Source organism: Ambystoma mexicanum, chromosome 3q (assembly GCF_040938575.1).
Source record: "Ambystoma mexicanum isolate Mex_15411 chromosome 3q, UKY_AmexF1_1, whole genome shotgun sequence".
NCBI classification, from domain to species: Eukaryota; Metazoa; Chordata; class Amphibia; order Caudata; family Ambystomatidae; genus Ambystoma; species Ambystoma mexicanum.
In genome coordinates, this window is record NC_090926.1 from 52,242,300 (window position 1) to 52,270,044 (window position 27,745).

General features: G+C 46.0%; 1 protein-coding gene across 1 annotated transcript in view; it reads left to right on the forward strand.

Annotated features, from left to right (window-relative positions):
• Positions 1-27,646, forward strand: part of GALR3 (galanin receptor 3) — an 88,630-nt gene extending 60,984 nt beyond the window's left edge. The window contains exons 2-3 of the mRNA XM_069653060.1: positions 6,913-7,290; positions 23,783-27,646. Of these exons, the coding sequence (XP_069509161.1) occupies positions 6,944-7,290; positions 23,783-24,605 (1,170 nt within the window). The 5' untranslated portion in view covers positions 6,913-6,943 and the 3' untranslated portion in view covers positions 24,606-27,646. The remainder of the gene's footprint in view (positions 1-6,912; positions 7,291-23,782) is intronic.
• The last annotated feature ends 99 nt before the right edge of the window (positions 27,647-27,745 follow it).

Here is a 27,745-nt window from a genome sequence, read left to right on the forward strand (position 1 = left end):
TTAGTATCAACAGAATTCTCTATTTATAAATGTATCTATGAGCAGCTACCACTGTGATACAAGAAACCTATTAGACTGGTATGCACATAGGGGAGTGCAAATGATAATGATATCTTTGCTGGAGTACAATGCAAGGGAAAGATGCTTTCAATATACCCAAGAGCCCCCATAGTTTTTATGACCTATGCGTAATACCGGGTGCCAGAGGACTTAAAAAGCCCCCACCATTTAATGTAATAGCATTGATGCACACATAAATCTGTGGTACCACACAGTTATTTTAAAATGAAAACACCCACGAGTTGCTGCTCACCCAGGGACTCACTGGCAGACTTCAAGGTGCACACTACAAACTACCACTTTGTCAGATAATGGCGTAGCACAAAATGTGGAGGCCCCCATGTGGGCCATGCTGTACCCCCCAAGCTCATTAACAAACGACAGGACACACCACAACCCTGGCCCATCTCAGACCACCACGTGTGTGCAATGTCCATGATGATTATGCCGATACAAGGCATGAACTACTACAAGTGAAAGAAGTAAACATTTTTTTTAATCAAAGCTTTAATGTTTCACATAGCGAAGAATGAAGGGGACGGTGCCTGGTTCACTAATATACCAGCCACCAGTGGTGGCTGGTGAGTTATTTTTTTGGAGGGTGTAAATATTTGCCACAAGTATTTGATTGCGACCGAGCATAGCGAGGGTGCCCGAACTAACAAAAATGGAGTTGGAGGTTGGGGGGATTCTTCCCCCTCCCCTGAGAACTTTTTTTGATTAATGGGTTAAAATGGCTCATTGCACAGCACACTTTCTGTAATAATGTGGGTAAAAGGCCAACAATTTGGGTAAAAGACAATCAGTTTTGTAGAGTGTAGGGAAAATCATGGGAAAAAGTACAATAGATGCAAGTTACCAAAAGTGCACAAGCGCATTTCCCAATACATTATCATGCTGGTCCCTGAAATATATGCCAGCATTAAAAAAAGTTCATGCTGGCTGTGCCCATACATTTCCATTCTGGCTCCACCAACACATGCTTGTATCCCCATATAAGACAATACTAATGTTCGCTTTAAGATTTTCTTTTATAGTATCATCACTGGCACTGGGCACAAAACTGGCTCTGCCAATACATACCAGTACTCCTCTGTAATAACATACTCCCATTGGTTTGGCCATTAAAAGTGACATATCACAATGTGAAAACCTGTCCAAACTGGTTCCACTGTAAGATAGTCTAGACCCATAAGAACACTTATCATACTTGATGCATCATAGATGCTCATTTAATAAAACGTCATGCAACAGTAAAGAAATATATTGCTTTTTTAAAGATGCCAAGTAATAAATGTCATGCCACAGTAAGCAATGGCTAGACTGACTGCACCAAAATGACAGTCAAGCTAGGTAATGATGACACTCATGAACTTGGCTTTGCCTACAAATACCAGTAAAACATGTAAAGTCAATAAAGGGTGTGACAAAAATGCTCTAGTAATCCCCTGCCTACCAGGGCCGTACACACACACATGCACACATGCATCCCCTTTCAACCACCAGTCACTCACCCATGCATTGCCTCACGTATTCATTCACACTGCACTCACCACTCAGGCACACTCCCACCCACAATATTCAAACACACACTACTGGATTCATACTCATTCACCCACCAGTCACTTAATCACGCCTTCTCTTACATCCACCCACTGCATTCCCTAGACAGGCACCCACCCAGAACTTTCAAAAACACACCATCACATTCATACTCATTCGCCCACCAGTCACTCACTCACACCTTCTCTAACATCCACTCATTGCATTCTTTACACAGCCGCACACCCACCTACAACATTCAAACACACCATCACATTCATACTCATTCACACACCAGTCACTCCCTCACACCTTCTCTTACATCCACTCATTGCATTCTCTACACAGGCACACACCCACCTACAACATTCTAAAACACACCATCACCTTCATGCTCATTCACCCACCAGTCACTCACTCACACACACCTGTTATATCCACTCATTGCATTCTATACACAGGCACACACCAAGAACATTCAAAAACACACATCACATCACTTCTCATTCACCCACCATTCACATATATCCATCTGAGACGCATTTCACACATGCAGCAAATACACATATTTTTTTTAAAAGCCTTCTTACATTTTTATTGCAGCTTCGGTCTGTCTTTCCAGGACACCCTCAGCTACTCCATGCTGCTCACCAACGGGAACCAGGAAGCTGTGAGAGCTTCATGGTTCCTGTATGTGAACTGTGAGGAAGCCGACGGAGAAGGGGATGGAGCTTAACGTAGCATGTGACATGTGCCACATTTCATGGTCAGCTCCAACGCCAACCCCTAGTGAGTCCTCACCCTGATGGGTGAGTATTGGGCTGGGAACAACCCAGACCTTTAAAATCATTGGGGTCGCAAGGGAGTTCCCAGGGGTTGCAAACTGCGAAATATGGGTCGCAGTTGCATCCCCTCGTGACCTCCAAATGACGTTACTGCTTAGGTGAGCTTTTCGAGTGGTAGCCATCGTGTTCTGTTGTGCGAGGTGATTTGTTTTGTTGTTGCAGTGTAGTGAAGTTCATGCGGTTCCCTGGAATTTAGAGCTGTGGTTGTGTTTGGTTAGAGTTTGAGATGTGTATGCAGAAAGGTGAGATTTTTTGTGGGTTCGTTAGTGGCATCGCTATCTAGATGTGAGGCATGCTAATCAAGATGCTGCGTGTGAATATCTCTGTATTATCCTTGTGTCTTTTCTCCCCTTCTTTACCCTCTATCGTATCTCTATCCCTTTTGCCCCAATCTACCCTGACAAGTTATTCTGTGTTGTTTGGTTCTTGTAAACTCCTGTTGTTGATCCTGCGGATGCGGAACTCTGTGATCTTGTGATTGTCTTTTTTAAATTGTCTGTATGTGATTAGAAAAAGTTTGAAATAAACCAAATGCAAAAAAAACAACAAATCTCTGTAATTGGATCTAAATGTGGCATAGACCGGCATTCACAGTCTTTTCCGGATGCGACGCAAGCTAACATTTACAATTCTATCTGGATGCGGTGCTGGCTAATATTCACAATCCCGTCTTGATGCGACACAGGCTATTATGTACGGTTCTATCTGAATGTGGCACAGGCTAATATTCACAATCCCGTCTAGAGGCGACACAGGCTATTATGTACAAAAAACAATAAATAAACCCCACGGAAAACCACACACTAAGCAGAAAACAATTGCAAAATACACACAAATCCCTCCATAAAGTCACCTAAAACAGGCCAAAAATGGGTTGAAATCAATGTAAAACTACTCGCTGAGCATCAGCCAGCCCCTGAGACTGCTTTTCGAGTGGTCTGTGCCCTTTTTGTGTGTTTCCATTGCAAGTTTCTGTGTGTGAGCAGTACTGTTTTTGTTCCTGGACAGTGTGAGTGCTGTGTGCATGTGGGTTGAGGGAACAGTACCCCGTTTTTGTGATTGTTACAATTATTTCTCTTGTTGAGCTTTTACTTGTTTTTGCTTGAAAGTAAGTGCTGAGCACAACGACCGTGAACCACCACCAAACATACCCTCCTCCCGCTTGCCCATTGAGGCACAGGTGACTCTAGGTTAGAGCCTAAGGAATGGGTAGCAGCTTAAAACAAAATGATGTGCTTCCAGGTGAATAGTGACAACACTTTGTACTAAGCGTGGAGGAGAGGTTGCCTGATTAGACCCTGGCTGTCGTTTGCAAAGGGGATGTGGCCTAACAGTTAAGGTTGTACAATCCCTTTTGTGGTGGGACCAAGCCTGCTTTGCAGATGGTATTTCATCAGTTGTAATGGCACAGTGGACAGAAAACCGATGGGATGCTCTCAACAATTGCCAGTAGTTATGATAATTCAACATTTCCTGTACATTGCTTATCATTGACACATTCAGTCGCACCTCCTTTCACAAAAAGGAAAGAATTGTAAACCCAGAGAGGCTTGATCTATACTAGAGTCCCTGGTCTTAAAACTACACAGAGGGGCTGCATTGCATTAAGCAAAAACACATGAGAGCCGAGCAAAACTCTGGCCTCAGCCTCCAGTGGAGGTCAAACACTAGGATTAGAGACAAGGGAAAATATCGGGCATTCAGACAAACAAGAAGAGTTCCTAACAGCAAGTGGGAGAGATTTGCCTACAATCGCACAATTGGGTCAGATGGGCTCGAGTTCTCACTGCGCCTCATCGGCTGTTGTAACCACCCCACCCAGGGGTGGACTGGCCCATAGGGAACTCTGGAGATTTCCCGGTGGGCCTCTGCACCCTGGGCCTCTTTTCTGTGGTATTTCCAAATTTTCTCATAGGAAAAGCATTGGGCTTGCTGAAAAGGTGTCATACAGGGCCACTTTGAACTTTATTTCCAGGGCCTCTTTTGGTCCACAGTAATTATTTCCAGGGCCTCTTTTAGTTCCCAGTCCAGCCCTGACCCCACCCCTACTCCCCCTCATCTCTAGTTATATGCACACATGGACTACTTTGTGAATAGGTCTTTTTCGAGAGAAAAGTGAACACTCTGGAGCCCATTTTCTAAAAATGAATAATTTGGTGCTAGAGAGCCGTTACGTTTGCACAGCAATGTAAACTTCTCCCTGCCAACAAATTTTCATAATTTGTGCAAATGCAAATGGCGAAAGTCGGCGATCAAGCGTGTATGCTGCCTTTTGACCTTCACATTTGCACTCCACAGTGGAAAGTGAGTAAACCGTGCATGGCATGCTGGCATGACAGGCATCATTTACTTTTCATTGTGAGCGGTGCAGTGGCGCTGGCAATTACAATTAAATCCTCCTCAACATGCTTGCATGTCAGGAAGGGTTTCATTTCAATTGTGAACACTGCTTACCATACACGCATGGTGGTATCCAGGCATTGTTTCGAAAATATAGTTTCGAAAGACAAAAGTTTTGAAAAAAATGCATTGAAAAAATATTGTTTTTGTAGGTAAAGTTTTTTTTTAACTAAAATCGGTATTAAGGGGGAAAAGACAGGGGCTGGGGGGACCCCCCATTACATTTTTTTTTAAATGCATTTTTTTCAACGCATTTTTATTACAAACTTTGCCATTCCAAACTATGGCATTCGAAACTATCACTAGGAACCACGCATGGTAAGTAGTGTTCACAGATACAATGAAACCCAAGCATGTCGTGGGGAGGGGGATTCATTGTAATTGTGCAAGCTGCTTGCCATGCTTGCATGGCCGGGAGCCTATACAATGGATCTCTATAGGGTCGGCTTTCTTTATGATGATGCATAAAGCAGGCAGACCCCATAGGGATCTCCAGCAATTAAGTCGGCATGAAAGTCCATGCCAGCGCAGATGCTGCTGTATTTGTATGGCGGAGAAAGAGGGAGGGGGCAGAAACGCGTTCCACCCCTCCCCTCTGCCATACAAATGATGGAAAATGAGCCGTGGCTAGAATGCAAGGCGTTAAAGCCTTACTCAAGACTTCACGTTACGGCTCTATTGAACATGAGCCCCTCTGTGTGTTCAGTAAAGCCTGCTTGTAGTTGACAAATCACAAGAAATCTTCATAGAAAAATAAATGTTAGGCAACACAAGCATGATATGATCTCAAAATAGAAAAGAGCTCAAAAGTCAGAGGATATACACAATATCATTTTAAATCAACACATTAAACTCCTGGGATTTAAAACGGTGGGGCAGAGGAGAGCATCAAGCCACTGAGAGGCACACATTGCAGTGACGCAGCTCTGCATTTTTGGGTGGAGGAGAATAGTGAACCACTGAGACGCAGTTGTGATTTTTAGGTGGAGGGGAACAGCAAATCACTGAGGGTAGCATCAAACCACTGAGAGGCAGCTGTGATTTTTAGGTTCAGGAGAGCAGCAAACCACTGATAGGCAGCTGGGAATTTTAGGTTCAGGAGAGCAGCAAACCACTGAGAGGCAGCTGGGGATTTTAGGTTCAGGAGAGGAGCAAACCACTGAGAGGCAGCTGGGGATTTTAGGTTGAGGAGAGCAGCAAACCACTGAGAGGCAGCTGGGATTATTAGGTTGAGGAGCACAGCAAACCAATGAGAGGCCACTGTAATTTTTATGTTGAGGACAGCAGCAAACCACGGAGAGGGAGCTGTGATTTTTAGGTGCAGGGGAACAACAAAGCACTGAGGGGAACAGCAAACCACTGAGGGGCAGCTGTGATATTTAGGTGGAGGGGGACAGCAAACCACTGAGGGGAACAGCAAAGCACTGAGAGGCAGCTGTGAATTTTAGGTTGAGGAGAGCAGCAAATCACTTAGAGCCACATTTTAACCATAGGTGGGGGGAGAATGAAAAACCCCAGACATAAAACATAAAATCATGAGAGAGTGTAAAGATCTAACTGAAACTTTCACAGTATAGCATTAAAGGGCAGCAACAGACTCCACTCTACTCCCACAGCAAAGGTTAACAAGAGAATAGAGACAGCCACTTTCATGGGGGTAAAGTGGGATCAATGAGAGGAGAGAATCGGCCCCTTCCCACTGTGGCTCGTCGGAGGATGCTCCTGGGCTTGGGGGATTGGTAGGTAGAAGGGTGGTTCATGTCATGATGGTACAGACCTTTCCATAGTGGCAAAGTGGGGCTCATAAGAATATAGGGTCGGTCCCGCCTATAGGGTCAGAGGTGGGCTAATGAGAAAGTAGAGGCAGCCCCTTCCAAGGAATGCTAGGTTGTTATTAATAAGTTGATGGTGGCATTCCCTCCCATGCGGTTGTAGAATGGGATTAATGGGGAAGATGTTAGTGAAACCCTCTCCCCCTCTGTGGGTGAATAGAGTGAGGAGGGGGTGTGAAGAGCACCTTGCTTAGCTGCAGCTGTGTTTTACTCTCCCTTCTCATTCCCTACAGGCCTCTGTGATTCCACTCCTCCGATGGCGAGATGGCAGGTGCCTGGAATACCACCCAGACCCACGATGTCCGAACCGGGGGAATCATTGTGCCTGTCGTCTTCTCCCTCATCTTTCTTCTGGGAACTGTGGGCAATGGGCTGGTGCTAGCTGTGCTGCTCCGCAACGGGCAGATGAAGTACAACACCACCAACCTCTTCATCCTCAACCTGGGCATTGCCGACCTGTGCTTCATCGTCTGTTGTGTGCCCTTCCAGGCCACCATCTACACGCTTGATGGCTGGCTCTTTGGGGCCTTCCTCTGCAAAGCAGTCCACTTCTTCATCTACCTCACCATGTATGCAAGCAGCTTCACCCTGGCAGCTGTGTCTGTGGACAGGTGAGGCTCAACGTCCTGCTCCTCCATTGCCTTCTTTCCCCCTTTCATTGTTAGCTGTCTTGCTACCTGCAGTCAGTCTGTCCCAGAGGTGCCAGCTCAAGGAGCCTAGGCAACATATACTTGCCAACATTGCGAACCAATAACTATACCAAGGGGTCGATTGCCAACCCAGCGCCATTTCCTCTCATCTGCTGATAACAAGAGGACCAACACAGGCGGCGCCCGCTTCACTTGTGACAGGTCATTTCAAGATGGCGGCCACCACAGCCATTATTTTATGTAATATGTATTCCCTTCTTCGTGAGTATTGGCCATAGCCACACAGGGTTGTGCATCGTGCTATGTGTTGGAGGGGATGATGTCCCTGTTAACTAGGCTACCAGGGATGCTCCATTTCAGAGGATCTTTGTAGCATTGTATGGGGTCAATGGCTTCACCACAGCCATCCCTTTAGGCCCCCCCCTGTTAGGGCCTCAGAGGTTTCCATTTATCACTAACACTCCTTGCCGTGGGCAATGGTCTTCCATCCCTATTTCAAGTGTTCTGTGGATTTGATGAAGTGATTGCATGGTTGTACACGCAGTCTCTCTCGCTCTACCTTTGTCCTCTTTCTCTCTCTGCTCCTCTCGCCCCGTTTCTCGGTCTCTCTCTCCCTCTTCTCTTCCCTCTCACTCCCTTCCCTCTTTCTTTTTCTACCTTACCCTCGCTCTGTCTGCCCCCCGCCCCCAATCTTCACCCCTTTCTCTTTCTTCCACTCCCGCTAGCTCCACTCTGGAACCTTTTATCTCTCATCATTGGTCTCATAAAAGCCTAATTGCGCACATTACAGGAGGTGTTTGATGGGGATGCAGGTTAATGCACGGATCCCCCTCCCACCTCCTTCTCTCCCACCTGCCCCTCTCGTCGACTCTCACCCCTCCTCAGTCTGGTCATTTCCCCTCTATTCCCGTTGCTGCTGCTACTCTCTGTAGAATAATCTGTAGATTTAACTGCAGCTCTCCCCGGCCCCCTGCTGTGTGCCACCTCTGGCTCACTCCTCATTTTGTCACTGCCCCTCCCTGCCCTTGCCCCTGTAATACCCTCCGCCCCCGCCCCAGTGCCGATAACAGGTAGGCTTTGTGATGAATGACGTGTCTGCAGGTTGATGCACGGCTCTCTCTGCACAGTGTCCTTGACGAGCTGTGAGGGAGATGTGTTCCCCAGCCTGAAATACTGTATGAAATAAAGAGATGTACACCCCTAAAACGCGAGACAGCTATAACGTTTCATCCTCGGTCCCATTACGGGCGTTGGGTCAGGGGGTGAAGGAGGCGCGGGGGGAGAGAGCAGCGATAGATACAGCACACCAAGGGCCAGCTGGGAAATCATGCTCGCAGTTGATTGAAAGATACTATGATCAGTCTGGATTGTTCTGCTTCATGCCCTTCCAAGTGTAAAATACACCCAGAGCCCTCTAGATCACTTTGGAACCACGCCAGATCCTTCAAGAGACTAATATGAGAACCTTTCATACCTTACTCTATGCTGCAATCCCATACAAAACCCTGCCATGTACTGCAACATTCTGCTATAGAATGCCACTCTTTAAATATCTTTTTGAGACTGAAAATCTTAAACTGTATCTCTTAGATAATATAATGTTTTTAATTCAGTATTGTGAGGAATTGCCATCTGGCAAGGGTGTAGAAGGTCTGTCTTCTTTGGTTTGATGCAGGTAATTCCATCTCAGAAACCAGGTCCCCCTTTCAGAAACCACATGCCAAAAGTACAGCGTATAACTATGCCCTGGTGGATCAGTCCCCCAATCTGCTGTGCCTGCTCTCCAGTGGCACAGAACAGGTTCAGGGGTCACAGGTTCCCACTTGACCTATGCAGTGACAGCCAAGTCCCTGCAGCACAGGGTCTGCTTTTCGGATATGCACCTCTATTCCAAAAACTACACATCTATGAGATTTGCTATTCTGGTTGCACGTTAAACTGTAAATATAAGCCATACAGTCCATGGCGAGGGAGTTGCAGAGACTTGCTCTGCTGTCAATGCAGTCCTGCTATCGCCTTTGCTTCGCTTTATTGTGATTTCCTTTTTACTGATCAGAAACAAACATTACTACCGGAGTTCCACTGGAGCTGCCTGATTTGCCTGATCTGTGTTCACCTGCTTTTGCCTGCAACTCTACAAAAGAGCCACAAAAGCATGTGAGCATGCGCGTTTGTGGTGAGGGAGTTGCAGAGAGTTGCTCTGCAGTCAACGCAGCCCCGCTATCGCTGTTGTTTTGCTTTACTGTGATTTCCTTTTTACTGATCTGAAATGAACATTGCTACCAGAGTTCCACTGGAGCTGCCTGATTTGCCTGATCTGTGTTCACTTGCTTTTGCCTGCAACTCTACAAAAGAGCCACAAGAGTACGTCAGCATGCACGTCCATGGTGAGGGAGTTGCAGAGAGTTGCTCTGCAGTCAATGCAGCCCCGCTATCGCTGTTGCTACGCTTTATTGTTATTTGCTATTTACTGATCAGAAGCGAACATTGCTACCGGAGTTCCACTGGAGCTGCCTGATTTGCCTGATCACAGCTGTACATCACAGATTTTTACAGCGCATGCTTGAGACTCCGGCAGAACAAAAGAGCCAGCAACTCAAAGGACGAGAAGCCAAATGCTGCACCTTGCAAAGGGATTGCTTCCCCCGCTTGCTGGAAATAAGGCAAGGTCAAGTCAGGGGGGGGGTGCTGCTGACGGCTGCCAAAGGGTGTGAGTCTGAGATGGTCACTGCCACCGAGAATTTTAATCCAGCAAACCCACCTAAGGAAGGGGAAGCGCCAGAGGCTGGTTCCTCCACTCTGTTCACTCCTCCTTCCCCCTTTGTCTCTGCCTCACACGGACTATGTGGGGATATGGAGCCTATTGAGGCGGTCTGCCTGACATCAACATTAGTTTCTGCCAACAACCATCTGCATCTAGCCTCACCCACCACTTGCAACGCAACAAAAACTCTAGTCACTGTGGACCCAGCCATGGTTGACCAGAACTTTTCGACCATGGCAATGTTCCATAAGGCTTATCAAGATGAGACTACTTCTTTACAACTGTCTTCACACACTCCCCAGAACCTTTTCCATTGGTTCCACCAGTGTCGGTAGCCAGTTTAAGCTTGAACTCCCTCAGTGGCTCCCCGCAGTCCCTTGGGTGAGGGGGCAAGGGGACCAACGGATCGCGGCCTGAAACACTGAGGTTCTTTTTCAAGGGTAATGTCGCTCTTCCTCCCTTGGAAATGCTGCCTCGGATTCCATGGAGGCATGATGCGCATAAAGGAAACCTAGCATCGGAAGTGTCCTTGAACAAGCCTTCCGATAAAGTGCTGTTGGAAAATGAGCCCTTATTGGAGTCATTCCCTGAACAGAAGGAGTCCCCTGTTGCGAGGGGGGTAATAACACCTCCTCTGTCGAGGCCAGCAAACCCAGAACGACCTACGGAGCTGCAAACCCCATTTATGGGAAGTCCAGCACTTGGCATAAACCCTACTTTGGCTCAGAAAAGATGTGTAGAGTACATTTGGGATGCCGGGAGAGCCGTAGTGGATCGGGATTCTGGTGTACCTGCAACATGCTGTGCTAAAGAGTCAGAAACTAGCACAATAAGTGCCAGGCTGATTAAAGATAATGACTCTTTATCATTATTAACCGAAAATAGACGGAAAGCCCAGATGAGAATACAGCCTATGCCGAAAACACTACAAAACTAAAAGACATCCAAGACGTGGGTTCTCCCGAAGAAAAATCGGAACATCTCGTTAACCTCAGTTCTAATATTTCTGGTAAAGAGTCAGGTTCGCACAAAAGAAGAGGAGAGGCCCAACTGGCAGAGACAACCCATCCGACCTACAAACTCAATGCAACCTGATGTCGGCCTTGCCGATCTCACTTGCGCCTTTCTTGAAATTATACAAAGCCATAAACAACAACTATAAAGACCAAGCCACTATGCTGGCCATGACTCATTCAAAATTAATACATATTGAGGTGTTTGTCAACTTCCTGCGAGCCGTCTAGATAAAGAACTCGCCCCTGAAAGTGTCCTGCAAAAACTCTTGTGCGACCACATGATGGAAGTGGGAGCAAATAAAAAACTTCAACTAGAAGCGGCAAGTGAGATCCTGAAATGGGGGAGAGACCCACCTAAAAAACACTTAAGGGAACTACCAAAGAAACCCAAACATGTCCCCTTGATGACAACCTGGCTCCAAAGAATCTCCTAGAGGGGCCACTCGTTGACTTGACAATAACAACAGTTACGATCAGATCTATTCCTGCCCGATCAACTGAGCCAGCAGAGAATGATTCTCTCCTTGGGAGCAGGAACTGCAGAGAGTTGTATGGTGATCAGCGGGAAGGAGGGCCCGCTCCCTGCAAATATACCGGCAGAGGAGGTAGAGGCAGAGGGAAACACCTATGAAATCGTCTACTCAAGAAGGAAAAAAAAGAGGATGAGGAAAACAATCCCTACATTGGCCCTAACCCAGCAACAGAAAAAAAATAAGAACCAACTGGCAAAAAAAACAGCTAACTCAGACAGTGCTCCTGGCTTTATCCAAAGCCTCAAATCCCACCTGCCAGAAATGGAACTAGTGACGCAAAATCCACAAAGTGACTCCCAGCAGAAAAAGAAGAAAAACTCAAATGGCTGTGTGTTTGAGGTCAATACGGTGACTAACTCGGTGATAAACATGAGTCAGGGGATGTGCCGGCTAATTCAATCGACCAGCATCGTCTAGATCTATCAGTGTATGAGTCGGAAGATGATTATGAGCCGACCGCTGCCTCATCTCGGGTGGCAGACCCAGACGAGGTTGAAGTGCAGCCTCCACCCACTACTATTGAAGCGTCTGCATCCTTGAATTTTCAATTGCCAGTGCCCTCAACAATTCGGTTTTTGATGTTGGAGGAGGGACGCAGAAAGGTGGCAGTCAATGCAGTACATGGGACTGGGCACCTCGCCCATCAGTGGGAATATCCCTGCTCATGAGAAGGTCCGCTCTTTAAACAAAGCGGCCCCTTGGATGAAAAACCTTGCTAAGCAAAATGATGAAGGAGTGACACACCAAGGGCTCCCCGAGGGGACGGCGACTCATAGACCCCCAATAAGGTCTAAACACCCCCCCAATCTATCTAATAAGTAGCCTTATTCTCAGCCCCGTGAAGTGCAAAGGAGCCCTAAAGGTCACGGTAATCCAATTTCGAGTGGTAACATCAAAGAAATACAAAAGTTGTACTTGGACAGACTGCAGTTGGTTAATGATGGACTGGAAATGAATCGTACAAACATCTCAAGACTCTTACACCACATCCCTCCTCTGGAGGCATTAACCCCGGAGACATTGCCGCTGTTGAATTCCCAATTCCTCGAAAATTCGACTATGTCTGTTTGCACCTGAACTCACTTTATTTCCCCAATTTGCTCATGGAAGCTGTCAAAAATGTTTGGCACTTGGGTTTCGACATTAGTAGTAAAAGGATCCATCGGGACAATAAACGGACCTCCCAGAGCGGTGGCCTTCAGTTAGCTGTGCCTGCCAATGATGAAAGAGATTGGTCTTCGTGACCCGAAAGAGAGCAAGAAGGGGCGCTCGCCGGAGGGAAACTGGATCTCATCCTAAAACAATGTCACCTGTCACAATAAGTCTGATTAAAGTCACCTTTGATCAACAAGTGAAGTCTAAAAGGGTAATAGTGGTGCAGCCGTCTAACATCGGCAGCCGCCCAGGGGAAGAAAACTGGGGATGGGTGACCGGTGCCCTTAGTTCTAACAGGAATTGTTAACACCAGTACTCCACCACCAGATGGTGTTGGGCTCATGGAACACAAGGGGTTTTAGCCACCGGTTCAATGACACGGCTGGCGGGTTTGAAAACGTTGACATCTTGTATCTGCAAGTGACTTGGCTATCTGTGGTGCCAGGAACAGAGGGATTTCACCTTTTTCTAAACTCTGCCATCAAAAAAACAGAAAAGGCCGACTGAGTTCAGCCCTTATGACATTAATTAAAAAGGACTTGGGTTTAAAGTCTGCTAAATCCATTAACCACACCCCATAAATGCAAACCACACTATTGGAATGGGAGGGGACAAGTATCGGCTCTTCTACTCACCTGGTGGTTGTCAATATTTATTGGAATCCATGGGCGTGGGACAATCTGGTCTTTGCAAACTTGATAATGAAGGAGGTCATTGACCTTCTAATAAACCTTGTGAACTCGATGATAATAATCTGTGGTGATTTCAATATGAACTGCTTGAGCTCAGGGAAGAAGGGTGGGAAACGTATCTCCGATTTAACTACAGAGAAAAAGATTTCCAAATTCTGAATGGTCATACTCCGGTGGTCATCCCTGGGACTGCAACATGGAGTAGAGGGACCCAGAACTCCTCCTCAGACTATTTTATCATCTCCCAGGAACCGTCTCCCTAGTGAGAAAGCTGAAGGTGATCCCTATGACACACATCGATCACGATTTAGTTCAGCTTTGTAAACGGTTGCGCCAATGGAATGCCAATTTACAAGTTGTGTCAGGTAGAAATTGCCTAAATCGAGATGAGGTGGCCTCTCTAAATAAGCGCTTTTTGGCAGATTTGGCCAATAATAAGTGATTATGTGTAGCTCTTGAGGTATTATTGGGAGACCAAAGGGGTGGGGAAGACCTCAATTTAAACCAAAACATCAGTTCGATCAAGATGTAGTGCCAAAAGTCGGAAATTGAGAAGTGACATTAGAAGACTCCACCTCAGCAGGGTGTCGGAAAAAGGCGATAAGATACAAAAAAGAAAACAGCAATATAAAAATTGGCTCTTCTCACACAAAGCTATTACATCACAGCGAGATTCAGAATAAATGTTCAAAACATTATCCCCCAAAGAATCAAAAGTTCTCTGGCTGCTGTTAAATGAAATAGGGGGCTCACAGAGGGCTCTCCAGTCCAACCCAGTAAATGAGCGGAACTATTTTTTTCTGGAGCCCTTTATCAGAAGCAAGCAACATTGTGCACTCCAGCCATGTGCACTCAGAAAAAAAAGGGTGTGTGGTCCTGCCCTTCTCTAAGGGAGAGATTAAGGACCTAATCATGAAGGCTAGCAACTCCAGGGCTCCCGGACACGGCGGTCTCTCCAACACTATGCTTAAAGTTGCCCCAGAAGAGTGCATCGATTTTTGCATCACACTTTTTACAGAGATTTCGTCCTGAAGTGAGACTCCGAACTCCTGGAAGCAAGCAGTGGTAATCCCGATTTTTTAAAAAGGGATCCAACTGACACAAAAAATTACAACCCCATTGCACTCTTGGATGTTTTAGGGGAAATCTTCACCTCTTTACTTCTAACAAGGCTGAAGAAATGGGTTAAGGATTCGGGTCATTGTCACTCAAGACAAATATGCTTTGTAAAGGAGGTAGGATGCAGCTTAAATCTCTTATTGTTGAACATCCTTAAAATCAGAGCTTTACATTGCTTTTGTCGATTGTGCACAAGCCTTCTACCGTATTGACCGGGATTTACTGTGGTTAAAAATGGAAACATGGAATATTCCAAGAGATATCCTTTCCCCCATAATATCGTTTTATGCCTCCACCTCGATGCAGGTAAAGCTAACACTAAATGGGCTTCTCTCTGAAAAAATCCTGACTTCAAGAGGTACTAAGGGAGAGAGAATTTCTCCCACCTAGATTAAATGGTGAACAATTTGGCTGGTTACTCTATGCAGATGATTGATCATTTTGGAGCAGACACAGATCGGTCTGCAACGTAAACTAAATGCTCTACAAAAATATGTACAGAAAAACAAGTTCTAAACATCAATGTATCCAAACCTGCAATCTTGGTCCTTCAAAATCTAAAGGGGAACAAACTCAAACTAATAAGATGAGAAACACTTATTAAGAGAAATCAGGAGATAATTGAGTCTTTGATCGGAAATGATGTGGGCAACTTTTGGTCATTGATGGGGGTGCTACGAAAAAAAACTCCAAATAGCAGCGGTTTGTCAGATTAAGGTTCAGGTTTGGGAACAATATGTAATGGAAAACTACTCTTACCAACAAACCAAGTGTTATATAACCCAGAGGGAAGGGGGCTGAAAAGAGATAAAGTATGTGCCTGGGACCTTGAGGGTTTCCGGTGGGCAATTAGTAAAGCCAAACCCTTGAGAGCTCCAGGTCCGGATAACAACCTGCCGATAAACATTAAAAAATAATATGGAGTTTTGGGCCCCATCCCTCTGGGATCTATTTAAACATGTCTGCCTTACCCATAAGGTCCCAGATACATGATAACAATCTCTTGTTATCCCCATTTTTAAGAAAGGGGGCAAACTAAATACAAGAAACTTCAGACCAATTGCATTATTGGACTGGTCTAGTAAAACCTTTGGAAAATTGTTGTTAAAAGAATTAAAAGCTCAGATCACCAAACGTAAATTGCTATCTGAATTCCAAGTTGGCTTCTGCGCTGGCATGGGTACCCCTCTAAATGCCTTTGCTATGGCCCACATGCGGGCTGCAGTAAAGAAAAAAATAGTAGGCACCATCTACATGGCATCTATCGACACTTCAAATGCATTAGATAGAGTCAGTAGAGAACTGTTGTGGACTAAGCTTTTGGCGGCAGGCGTTCCTGCTAACTTGGTACAACTGCTGGCACTGCTGCACACTGACACAACAGTGAGAGTAAGGGAGGGGGCAATGACAACTCCTATTACGACATTCATTGGGCTGAGGCAGGGATGTGTAGTAGCCCCCACCCTGTACAATTGGGAGGGGTCTCACAAATCCAGTCAGGTTGGGCGCAGTGTCTATTGATTGGATAGTGTTCGCAGACAATATAGTGCTTTTTGACCTTACCCCAATTGGTTTGCAGCGGAAACTTACAATGTTCCATACCTATTCTGTAGACAACAATTTAAAAGTAAATGGCTAGAAATCGAGAGTCTTCATTTTCTCTACAAAGCGAAGTCCAAAAACTCTGACCTTGTGGGTGAGGGAAGAATGACTTGAGCGAGTAAACTCACTGACCTATTTGGGCTATGAGGTTTCAAACAACACTGCGAAACAATGTGGGATTCGGCATATAATGCAAAATATAGGCCGCTATTAGCAAAAATGAAACAGGTATATGCTCAGTTATGTCTTTTTTCCCTGAAACCCTTAATCCTATTCTACTTGATGCAAGTGGAACCTACTATACTCTATTGACTAGACATCAATTTAAATGAACTGGGTATTAAATTAAAAACGACTTAGGGCATGCTCTGGAAAAACACAGTAGGTCTAGAGAACTCTGTACCAAACTCGGTGGTAAGACACGAGTTTGGGCTTGTTTCTTTGGCCACCAGAGCTAAATGGAGAAAGATGTTGGTCTACGCAAAGTTAATAAATCCACTCTCTCATTGACTGTACGAAGGATGGGGCAAAGATCAAAGGCGTATTTCAGATCTAACAATCACCAAACTAAAAGATCAACTGCATGACCTGTTGGTTGAGGTAGGCTCCTCTAAAGAAGAGCTCTCATAGATCCTTTGAGGTTGAAAAACAAATTATTTCAATACGACTGGGCAAAAACTAATGATGAGTTGGTTACATACACCCTCAATAAGGAATATGCAAAGCTCACTAACAAAAGGGAACAGGTATCCAAATACTTACTCATCTTTCCATGTCCAAAAATGCAGAGTCTGTATCTCTGCTTTCAGTTAAACCAGCTGCTCACATTGGAAAGAGTGAGTAGGTGGAGGGACACGGAAGGCAATATGAGTTGTAGGCTCTGTGGTATGAGCGATATGAGAGAAACCACAAAACATCTGGTGATAGGTTGTACAGCCCTGATGGAGGATAGGGGGAAACATGTAGGCACTGCTATAGGCAATGAAGCTTTCTGGAGCAGTCGGATGGGTGGTGACGCACAGAGTTTGATTTTGGCATTATGTGGCTTGCTTTCCATAATAGCTTAAAGTGCAACACTCTGTGTTGTAACCAAAAGAGATCAAAGTGGATTTAATAATGTGATTAATTTGAATTTGATGATTTTGATGAATTTTACTATGTAAATGTTATTTCTTTGGTTATTTTGTCCTCTTTCACTTCTTTTAGTATAAAAATAATGTGTGAAAGGTTCTTACTTGCTTTGCTTGTGGGAATTAAAAAACAATAAAAGAAAAAAAGGGTGAAGAAAGGAAAAAATGTATTTCGCGCTTGGAGAACGAACCAATTACCATATTGGATAACGCAAAGTACCTGGGAATTGATATCAATTCAAGTATTTGCGATTCTAAGTGCGCTTTTGAACTGAGGCCAAACAACAGGAACCTGGCTATACAGGGTTGTTTTTCTTGATTCCAACCCTCAAGTTCTATAAGCAAAAGGTAACCGCAATCTTGACATATGGAGGAGAAGTGTCGCTGAGCCTGCCATGGGATATATGGCCAAAACTGGAAGGGCTTTTCTGGAGGAAGATCCTCCGGGTCCCATGGTGTATTCCCATAGTATTGATAAGACACAAACTGGGGCTTGTATCTCTATATGCCCTTGTGACCTGGAAAGCTCTCCTCCTCTACCGTAAAATATGAATAGAGAATTCCCCTCCTCAATTCAAAGTCTTGAAAAAAAGAAGGCAGTGAGCTGGGACTGGGCCTTGGAAACCTGGGCTAATCACTGTATCGGAATACACCATAAAGGAGACGGAAGAACTGCTGTTATCCAACCCTGAAGCGGTTAAGAGGAAAATCTGTCTTGAGGATTGGATTACGACAGTAAATGAAAAATCACAATCCAGTTTACTCTGCCTTGCCAAAAACGAGATCAAAGCTTTAAATGTTGTACCTAGGTACTCGACGAAATTCCCCTGTCCTCATCACAGAACTGCCTTTCATGGGTTTCAGATTTAATTAGTTCCACACAAGAGAGGTTCTGATTAAACGAAACCAGCAGGAGGAAGGAAAAATAGCCTGCAGATTATGTAGCAAGTCAAAAGAAATGCTAAAACACTTACTCCTGGGTGGGTTTGTGAGCGCGTTTCCAGCTAGAAGAGCTGAGGAATGGTGGTTTGCACTTAGTCTGGGTACAGACTTTAAATTGACATTGGCATTAACAACATTTTTAGAGGTCATTTTTAATCAATCAGGAAGGGTCCAAATTACATTTTGATCCTAAAAGATGCCTTTCTTTGTAAATGTATGTCGATCCTTCATTGTGTGTTTACTTGATTCTCTGCTTCGCTCCTTATTTTTTTCTTTTTCCTTTTTCTTCTGAGTAAGTTTTGCCTGTACTGTCTGTGAAATTCATTTGGTTCATTTGTGATGAGGGGCGTGGCCTGAGCTCATGCAGTGAGGCTGTGACAGCATGGAGCTCCCACTGGAATCCTGTCTTGATCCTTCCAACGGCTATCTTTATGGTTTAAATATGCAATAAAAGGACATCCTGGTGTGGGTGAAACCAGCGTCTGCCTGCTGAGTTCCACTTCGACAGAAATCGGTGCTGACAAACCGGAGAAACGAGTGCCAAGAATTGGAGCCCCTGTGACTCAAGATGGCCCCCGCTGTAGCGTACTACAAGTAGCCAACGGGACAACGGCTAAGACAGGCTTTGCTCTGCACAGGGGTATGCTCCCTCCCCTAAACCCCACGAATTGCACGCTTACTCTGCACTGACGGATGCCAGTGATGGGACATACCGCAGCTGGGAGCCTGCCCACTGTGCTTTGCCTGCTGCCAACCCGACACCCTACAACCAGTTCCTGTAGCGCGATACCGAACCGCCTCTGGACGGACCCGGGCCTTAGCACCCATCGCTGGTGTGGGGGATGATGAGAATACGCCAGATGCAGAACAAGGAGAAGCTCTCCTGCTGACACGGCACACTGCTCAGTACCAGCACAGACACCATAGGTACCTTCACCAGTACGCCCCCTGAGGCTTGTAATCACTGCACCCTCACCACTCATGATTGGGCCCAGCAGCACCACCACCACACAGGCGGCCGTGGCGCTTGAGCCGTGCTGTATGGACACGTCCCCTCCTCCTGGGTAGCGGGACCCATGAGAGCTACATTCACCTCTGGACCCCATTGGATGCGCTTAGAGAGGACTCACTCATGCCGCCCACCCAACGCCCTACAACCAGTTCCTAGCCGCGGGACCAAGCTGCCACTGGGTGTACCGGGGCCTTAGCACCCATCAATGGTGCAGGGGAGGATGAGAGAATGCTGGATGCAGAACAAGGAGAACCTCTCATGCTGTCATGGCACACCATTGACTAACAGCACAGACGCCGTAGGTACCTTCACCAGTCCGCCCGCTGGGGCTTGTAATTTCTGCATCCTCACTACTTGCACTCGGCCCAGCAGCTCCACCACACAAGTGGCCCTGGTGCTTGAGGCGGGCTACAAAGACACGTCCCCCCCTCCTGGGTAATGGGACCTATGCGAGCAGCGACTATGCCAGACAACTACGGGCGGGCCCACAGGGATCTGGGTTGATGGAGGCTGAGGGCAGGCAATTAGGGAAGACAGTTCCCTCCCATTGAGCTGTATTGACCCACGGAAGCCCCACCAGCACTGGTGCGGCTCCTCTAATTTTACTTGAGTGGGCTATTTGGAATGACTCCATCTAAGCCAGCTGCACTACTAATAGGAGCTTAACCTGTAAGGGGACGCCACCTCAGAAGTGTTAGTACTATCTGACCCTGTGAGCACGAAGGTCATTACTGGAACAGTGGCACATTACCCACGTCAACTACAAGAACACCACTCCCCTGATATGTCGCCGACAAAACACAAAGGGAAAGCCACCATCATGGACTTGTTCGCTAACCAGGGCAAACACGCTGGTGCACCCCAGACGTCAGGCGCCAAGCAACCATCACCTCAAACTCCCAACCTCGACCCTCAGAAAAATCAAGTCCTGGCCGTAATTGCCGCCCTAAGTACCTCATTAGAAACCAGGATAGACAAGGGCAAAGGTCGATCTGCAGCTCCTCTGGCAGTACGTCAGTCAACCATCAGAGACGGTCACTGTGGCAGAATTTACACTAAATGACACAGCTGCAACCACCAAAGACCTGGAGAGAAGAGTTAGGGAGCTGGAGATAAGGAATGCCACACTGGAAAAGCGTGCTGAAGACGCCGAGGGCAGATCACGCACGAATATGTGCTTGGACTACCAGAGGGCTCAGAGGGGCACGATCCGACCTCGTATGTCAAAAATCTACTGGTCCAAGATATTGGCACAGGCAAATTATCACAGGGGTTTGCAGTTGAGAGAGCCCATCGGGCCCTCCACAAGAGGCCGCCCCCCAGGATCTCAGCCTCGTTCGATGATTGGTAGGATCCTCAATTTTCGAGACTGGGAGGTAATCCTATGACACTCTAGGAAAGATGTTGAGATACTTTGAGACAACACAAGAATAGCCACCTACCCGAACTATACTCCTGCAGTACAAAGAGCCAGAAATACATTTGTGCCTACAAAGGCAAGGCTCAGGCAACTAGGGCTCAAATACATGCTTATGTACCCTGCCATGCTGAAGATCCTTCTGGTGGGACAATATTAATCAACTATGAGTCAGAACTTGCAATACAATAGTTTAAAGCACAGACCTAGTTGAGAGCAATAGAGCACTGTACTGAGTGTGGGTGGACAGCATTTGGGCTTGCATCTTTTAACAGTAGCCCAGTACTGTGAGTTGAGGTCTGTGCATCAATATGTGCATCCATTGGAATTAGCCCTTGGTCAGGTGTTGTTGAAAAAGCCATGTTGTGAGATATTTGTGAAATTGGAAAATTGTGGGGGCATTCCGATCTGACACCGTGATCGAGTTCCAGAGGGTGGGTGTGTGACAAGAGAAGGATTGCTTGCGTGCCCTCTCTTTGAGGATGAGTTGTAATTCAAGCTGGTTGCTGCAAGAGGAGCATGTGCCACCAGAAATTAAAGAAAACTACCAGTCCCAGAATTTCAAGCAAAAACAGGAGTGATGGCCTTCGCAAGCATGGCCATAGGAAACTTGACAGCTCTGTTATTCTTGCCTCCCTGCCAGGCCAGGAGAGTAAAGCATTTTGATTTTCTGCGTCTTCAAACCAATGGTTATGCAGATATATTGTGATTAGCCCGTAGCCACTCTTCCCCTCCAGCTCACCACTGCAGTCTGTAAAACAGGGCACACTGAAAATAAAAAGAGTTGCTGTAAACATTTTAGGAAAGGGTATGAAAAATGCAAAGATATGATATGTGGTCACTCAAAAAGCAGTCAATGAGAAAGGTAGGTGTAGGCTGAGTCAAACTAGGAATGGAGGGCACAACATGCACAAAACACATTTGCATGAAACTGCAAGATAATCAAGGACGTGGAAGTGTTGACCCTTTGGAAGCTGCCACTGTTCATATGTCACAGTTACCACATAAACAATCCTTGGTTACAAATGAAAAATTCTCTTTCGAAAATCAGCATTGTGGCTCTTCTCACCCATCGGCCACAAAATGTTTGTGCCAGTAATTACCAAAGATGGTCATGTAATCAAGGTCATGCATGAACAAGACATGTTGATATATCATTGGATATAGCTTACTCATTGAGAAACAAAGTAATGTCCTCCTCATAAATTGTTAAATGTAAATAATAATGACATGTAATGATGGAGTGCAATGGACGCAGCCGGTATGAAGCTACTCAGAACCAATCAGATACAAGAACATGTCTGGATCAACACATTGGTGGGGAATCTGCTTCATGTTATAGTTAAATAAAATCGTACTACTATACAGTTCTCATACAGCCTCATGTTAGGAGTGAGTAGTCTGAGTAAGTCAAATAAAGTGGTTGGCTTTATCAGGGCTTGTTTTTAGCAGAACGCCAGTGCAAGGAGTTTCTTGCTTGGTATGCGTTTCAACCACAGCAGTGTCAAGGTGTGTGTGAGACGGCATCCAGCCCCTTAAATCAATCATTATTGTGTGGCCTGTGACGTCCGCTTGCAGTCACAGTAATTTAGTAATATGGACTTATACACACTGATATTAATGACACTTATGGTGATCCATTCTTGTATGTAATGTATATTACATTCCAGTGATATCTTCAGCATATTTTTCGTAGTGTACTTAGGAACAATGTTATGTGATGGCACTTCCTGTTGAGGGTTGAAAAGTCGTGTTCCATTGCTTCCCGTGATGCCACTTCGGGGTGGGGTCAAAGGACATCACTTCCTGTGATGGCACTTCCACTACCCCTAGCATTTTGGTGAAATGACATCCCTGCCAAGTGCGAAACATTTTCTCATAGCATGTGAAAAACGGGTAGAAGTAATTTTACTCTAGGAAATCGGAAGAAGTTAAAACACTTGTAAGGCACACCTTCTTTTGATTTGGTAAAATTGTGACCAATTTAAGGCTTCCTGAGCAAAACTACGTGGACAAAACTCAGCCTCATCACTGCTGAATCACCTGAAACAGCAGAGAGAGTCACAGAAAAAAGTCCCTGCCTGTCTCCAAACAATACAGAGCCCAGAAAAATGTGCCATTGCCAGGAAAATACAATTAGAAAACATTAGCAGTTTAATCTATTGGTTTTCATTGGCAATTCTTGTTCGAACCTGTTATGTCAATATCATTTGTGTGAGCTCTATTTTATTGGGGGTCATTATGACCCTGGCAGTAGCCGTGCCGTTAAATACCGGCACGGCTGCCGCCGGAGTCATGAATTTACCGGCACCCAGCAATGGGGATTTACCAGGGCATTACAGCCCCAGCGGTCCCGGTTAATCCAATTGCCGGGTGCCGGTAATTATTACTCCCCATTCCCATTTGAGTCCCATTGGACTCAATTGGAATGTGGAGGACGGATGCACCGGTTCCATTCATGAATGGTGCCGGTGCATCCGTTGAGTTCTGCGTGCGGGTGCCGTTCCGCCGGTGTTGAAAGGCATCCGCTCTCAGAACTCGTAGTTTGCCGGTCCGGAAACAGTGGTACCGGCAGGCTTATCGGTACTGTTGTTTCCGGACTGGAAAACTTGTAATGAGGCCCATTATTGACTTCATTAAAGGTTTATCTAGGCATTCGGACTCCAACAAGTCAAATGCCATTAAAGTGTATAGGGCATTGATTGTTTCTGCATCACTGTGTGACAGGGAGCATATGGTCACTTACTATATGTATGTTGTTTCCCCCACAGAACAGTGTGTGTGCAGTCACCCTCTGCACACCTGCTCTACACACCACAGGAAAGGAAGCGTGCAGTCTTATTGTGCGGGAGTGTACGTGTGACTACTGTCAGCCTGCTATGCCCCATAGGACAGGAAGTGTGCAGACACTATCAGAAGTACTTATGTACTTTGCATATGTCTGCTGGTCTACTGTGCCAAAGCAGACTATTGGCTGACATCAAGTCGTGCTGTAAATGAGTATTTGAACCTTCTCTGTTGTTCCTCCTTGTTTGACGGTGGTCTTTTCTCAACCTTTTGTCTTCTAACAGGTACCTGGCCATCCGATACCCACTGAAGTCCCGGGACCTACGCACCTCCAGAAATGCCCTGGCCGCAATTCTGGTCATCTGGGCATTATCTGTCCTCTTCTCGGGACCCTACCTCAGCTACTACCAGATCATCCACTACCACCAGGTCCCCATCTGCATCCCCGCCTGGGAGGATGAGCGGCGCAAAATTATGGACGTATGCACATTTGTTTTTGGGTACCTGATACCGGTGGTCATCCTGAGCCTGGCCTATGTGCGGACCATTAAGTTCCTCTGGACCTCAGTCGATCCCATTGAGACCATCTCTGAGTCTAAGAAGGCCAAGCGCAAGGTGACTAAGATGATCATCATTGTGGCCGCGCTCTTCTGCATTTGCTGGCTACCTCACCACCTGGTCATCCTCTGCTTCTGGTTTGGCCAATTCCCTTTTAACCGGGCCACCTATGCTTTCCGCCTCGTCTCCCACTGCATGTCCTATGCCAATTCCTGCCTCAACCCCATTGTTTATGCCCTCATTTCCAAGCACTTCCGCAAGAGGTTCCGTCAGGTCTTCACCTGCCCAATCAAGAAAAAGAAGAGAAGGCGAGGGGGAGCAGGTAACAAGGTCCATGTGCTGAATGCGGCCAACCCTACAGCAGCTGGGTTCTATGGCACTGGAAACAACACTGAGGTGACACAGGTGCATGAGGAGGGGGGTGGCAGGGGCGGCCTGGTCCCCCGATTAAATTCCAGAGCTGATGCGGAAGATGGTGCCATCTTCGGTGATGGACAAAGTCAAAAAGATATGACGCCATACAGGGAAATCCCTGTGCCAAAGGATTAATGACCTCTTTTTGCCGTGCACTGAGGACTCTCCTACCGTAGTGATGCCTTGGGTAGCAGTGAAAGAGGCAGGTTCGTACAGGCCTGGAGACAACACAGAACCTATCTGCACTTACTCTGCAAACTCCTTGGACATAATTATAGTGTGGAGGCCCTTTACAGTGGATTGACTTTCACCAACAGTGTTTGCAGAGACCGAAGAAATGTGGTGGAGTGCACCTGGGTGTAGCGGGGATGTCACTATTTTCAAATGGGAGATGTTTTTCGGAAAATGCAAGAGCTTTTCTTGGGAAACCCTAATGGGGGGTGTCTTGTCTAAAACAGCTCTGCAGAATGCGGCAGGAATCCACTTATTTTAAGCCTTGTGTTAATTTGAATCAACGTCATGGTATATTGAGAGACGCAAGATGAGGCATGTGCCCCTCTTTCTTCACTTTCGTTCACCTCCGCTCCCCCTCCCGCTCACGCCTAGGACTACCCTGCTGTGATTGCCTTAAAGATCCTAGTCATTGCAATGAGGATCTTCCAGAAGAGACATATGTACTGTGCTGGATTCCTTGGATTTCCTACAGGCAAAGAGTCTGACTGGTTGGGGGCTTTTATCTGGAACTGCAAGCATCACCATCCTGGAAAAGGCAAAGGGTCTAAGTATTGTGATTAGTCACGATTATTGCCCTTAGAGTTCCAGTGCTGCACTTTACAGAAGGCTGGAGTGTTAGATATACCCGTCCACTCATTAATATATATCCAGGATGCCAACCCAGAAAACCATGCACTATTGCAGAGTAGCCTCCAATCTCTGGGCTGATGTTGCTGGACATTTAACATTTTTTTAAATAAGTAGATAGCAAGGAGAGGATCGCTTACGCTTGCACTTGAAAATCAGCACTTCTTTTCATGCTATTTTGATTATATTTGTGCATCTGTGTAAATCCAGCATGGAGATGTGGCCAGTCCCAGGTTTTCGTGCTGTTTTACACCCATGCACCAAACAATTGTTAATGCTCCCTGCCATGTATGTCCATGGCGGGTGGCATTAATTTGAATCCCTGTGAATTGTGCAGGATTATTGCAGGTGCAAAAAGCAGGATTCCAGCATCTCCATTCGTATAAATGCTCAATACATGTGGAGGTGCTTGGACATTTGTTCACGGAGTGGCAAGGGGAGGTAGGCACAGATTTCGCACTCTGCCTCCCAACTCTGTGTACAAAATCTAGGAAAATTATATAGATTGTAATTTACTTGCAGAGGCCATAACATATGGCCTCATTATGAGTTTGGCAGTGCAGTGTAAAAGTGGCAGTAATTCCGTTTCTGCCACTTTTTTACCACCCTATTTACTGCACCACAGAATTCCAAGTTTGGAGGAAAAGTGGAGGATCTACCTCCAGCAAATAATGGAGGAACATCCTCCACTTATTCTGTGGATTTACCTCATACCGCTTGCAGTAAATCTGCCAAAATCACCATAGACTCCTATGGACTCCAGAAATAGGGAATTACACTGCACCACTGCCACTCGTAATCCCACAGTAAACTCACGGGACTGAGTGGGGTTAATGGTAAATGATTCTGGTGGTAATTGAGTGGTTTTACCGCGGAATTACAACCAAACTCTATATGTATCTGCCAGAAAATTGCTATCCACCCGCCCACTCCCGCCACTATTAATGGGCCCCCACAATTACCAGAGCATGGTAACCAAAGTAGTCAGTGGGCCTCATTACGAGGTTGGAGGTAGCCTTGCTGCTAATAGCGGCAAGGCTACCTCCATACCGGCATGAAAGTCCGGCACCTGCGAATGGGCAATTACCAGAGTATTCCGACCCCGCAGGGCCCGGTAATTGCCCTTTGCCAGGTGCCGGTAGATCCCCATTCCCATTTCAGCCCCATAGGGGCCTGTTCATACCGGTACCGTTGTTACCGGACCGGCAACCTCGTAATGAGGCCCAGTGAGTCTAATCCGAGAAAAGTGTTGCGTGTTGACAGCTCCTAATTGTGTAGTAAAAAAGATCCCTGCACATAAGAAAAAACAGTGTGCTGCCGCTTAAAGGAATTCCTTGCCTTGGCAATGATTTTAAATAACCAGGTAAAAGTCCAGAGTATTATGAATATTATTCAAGTAATTCCAAAAGTCCTTGGATCTGGAGGCTTAAATGGATGAAATTACTGAATACTCATTCAGAAATCTCATAAGTAGTCGAGTTTTCTTTTACCGAAAATTGAGAGCTATTACACAGCCAAAGCCTTGAGTATTACTATATCGACTAGCATTAGTCCAGGGATATCATCCAGCACAGGACTAGACACTGAAGGATCATTCCTGTCCAGTGAATTTCATTGGTGTTCTTGGAAAAACCATGAGGTGCAGGAGGCTTAGAATCAGTACCTTATAGAAGCCTGCTGCCCATGCAACTCCAAGAACCACAGCAAACACAAGCCTGCCAGAGTCCTTCTCTCAATCAATCAAATCCCAAGTGCCATTATGGGGCATTCTGGGGCTGTAAACCTTACTTGATTATTAAAACTGAGGGCATTCTATGGGTGGGATCATAGTACTCGTTTTACAGCTTTTGAACCCCACTGTGTTCTAGTCCTAGTAACTTCCAGTGCATTCTGGAGAATGTCATTCTGGGTTCACGGTCCGCCAACCCTAGTGCATTCTGGAAGCTGTAGTCCTGGATTCACCATCCCCAATCCCAGCCATTCCCAGAGTTTGATGTCCTGCTTTCAGTTCCCTCAATGTCGGTGCATTTTAGGAGTTCCCCGTCGTATTTTCCCCACCCCAATCCCAGTACATGCCGTGGCTGTAGCTTGGCTGCAAGCCTCATGTCCCCACGTCACAGTAGCTCAACTGTTAACCCTTGAGCTAGAAGTCCCCCTCACAATGTCCTTTTCATGCTTGCATCCCCTGGTCAATTCTAGAAAGCACCAGAGATCTATTTGTATCCGAAAAGCATTTATTTTTTAGAGCAACCAAGGTTTGTAAATTGTATTCTTCAGTCGAGGAAACCCTCTTTAAATAAATATTGAAGGCTGGATTTATATCTTTGCTGATTTTATGTGATCCGAGTACATGAGCAGTTCTCAAATCTCTCTACCGATTGAACACTTTCCTGAGCAAAAGTGAAAGTGTGTCC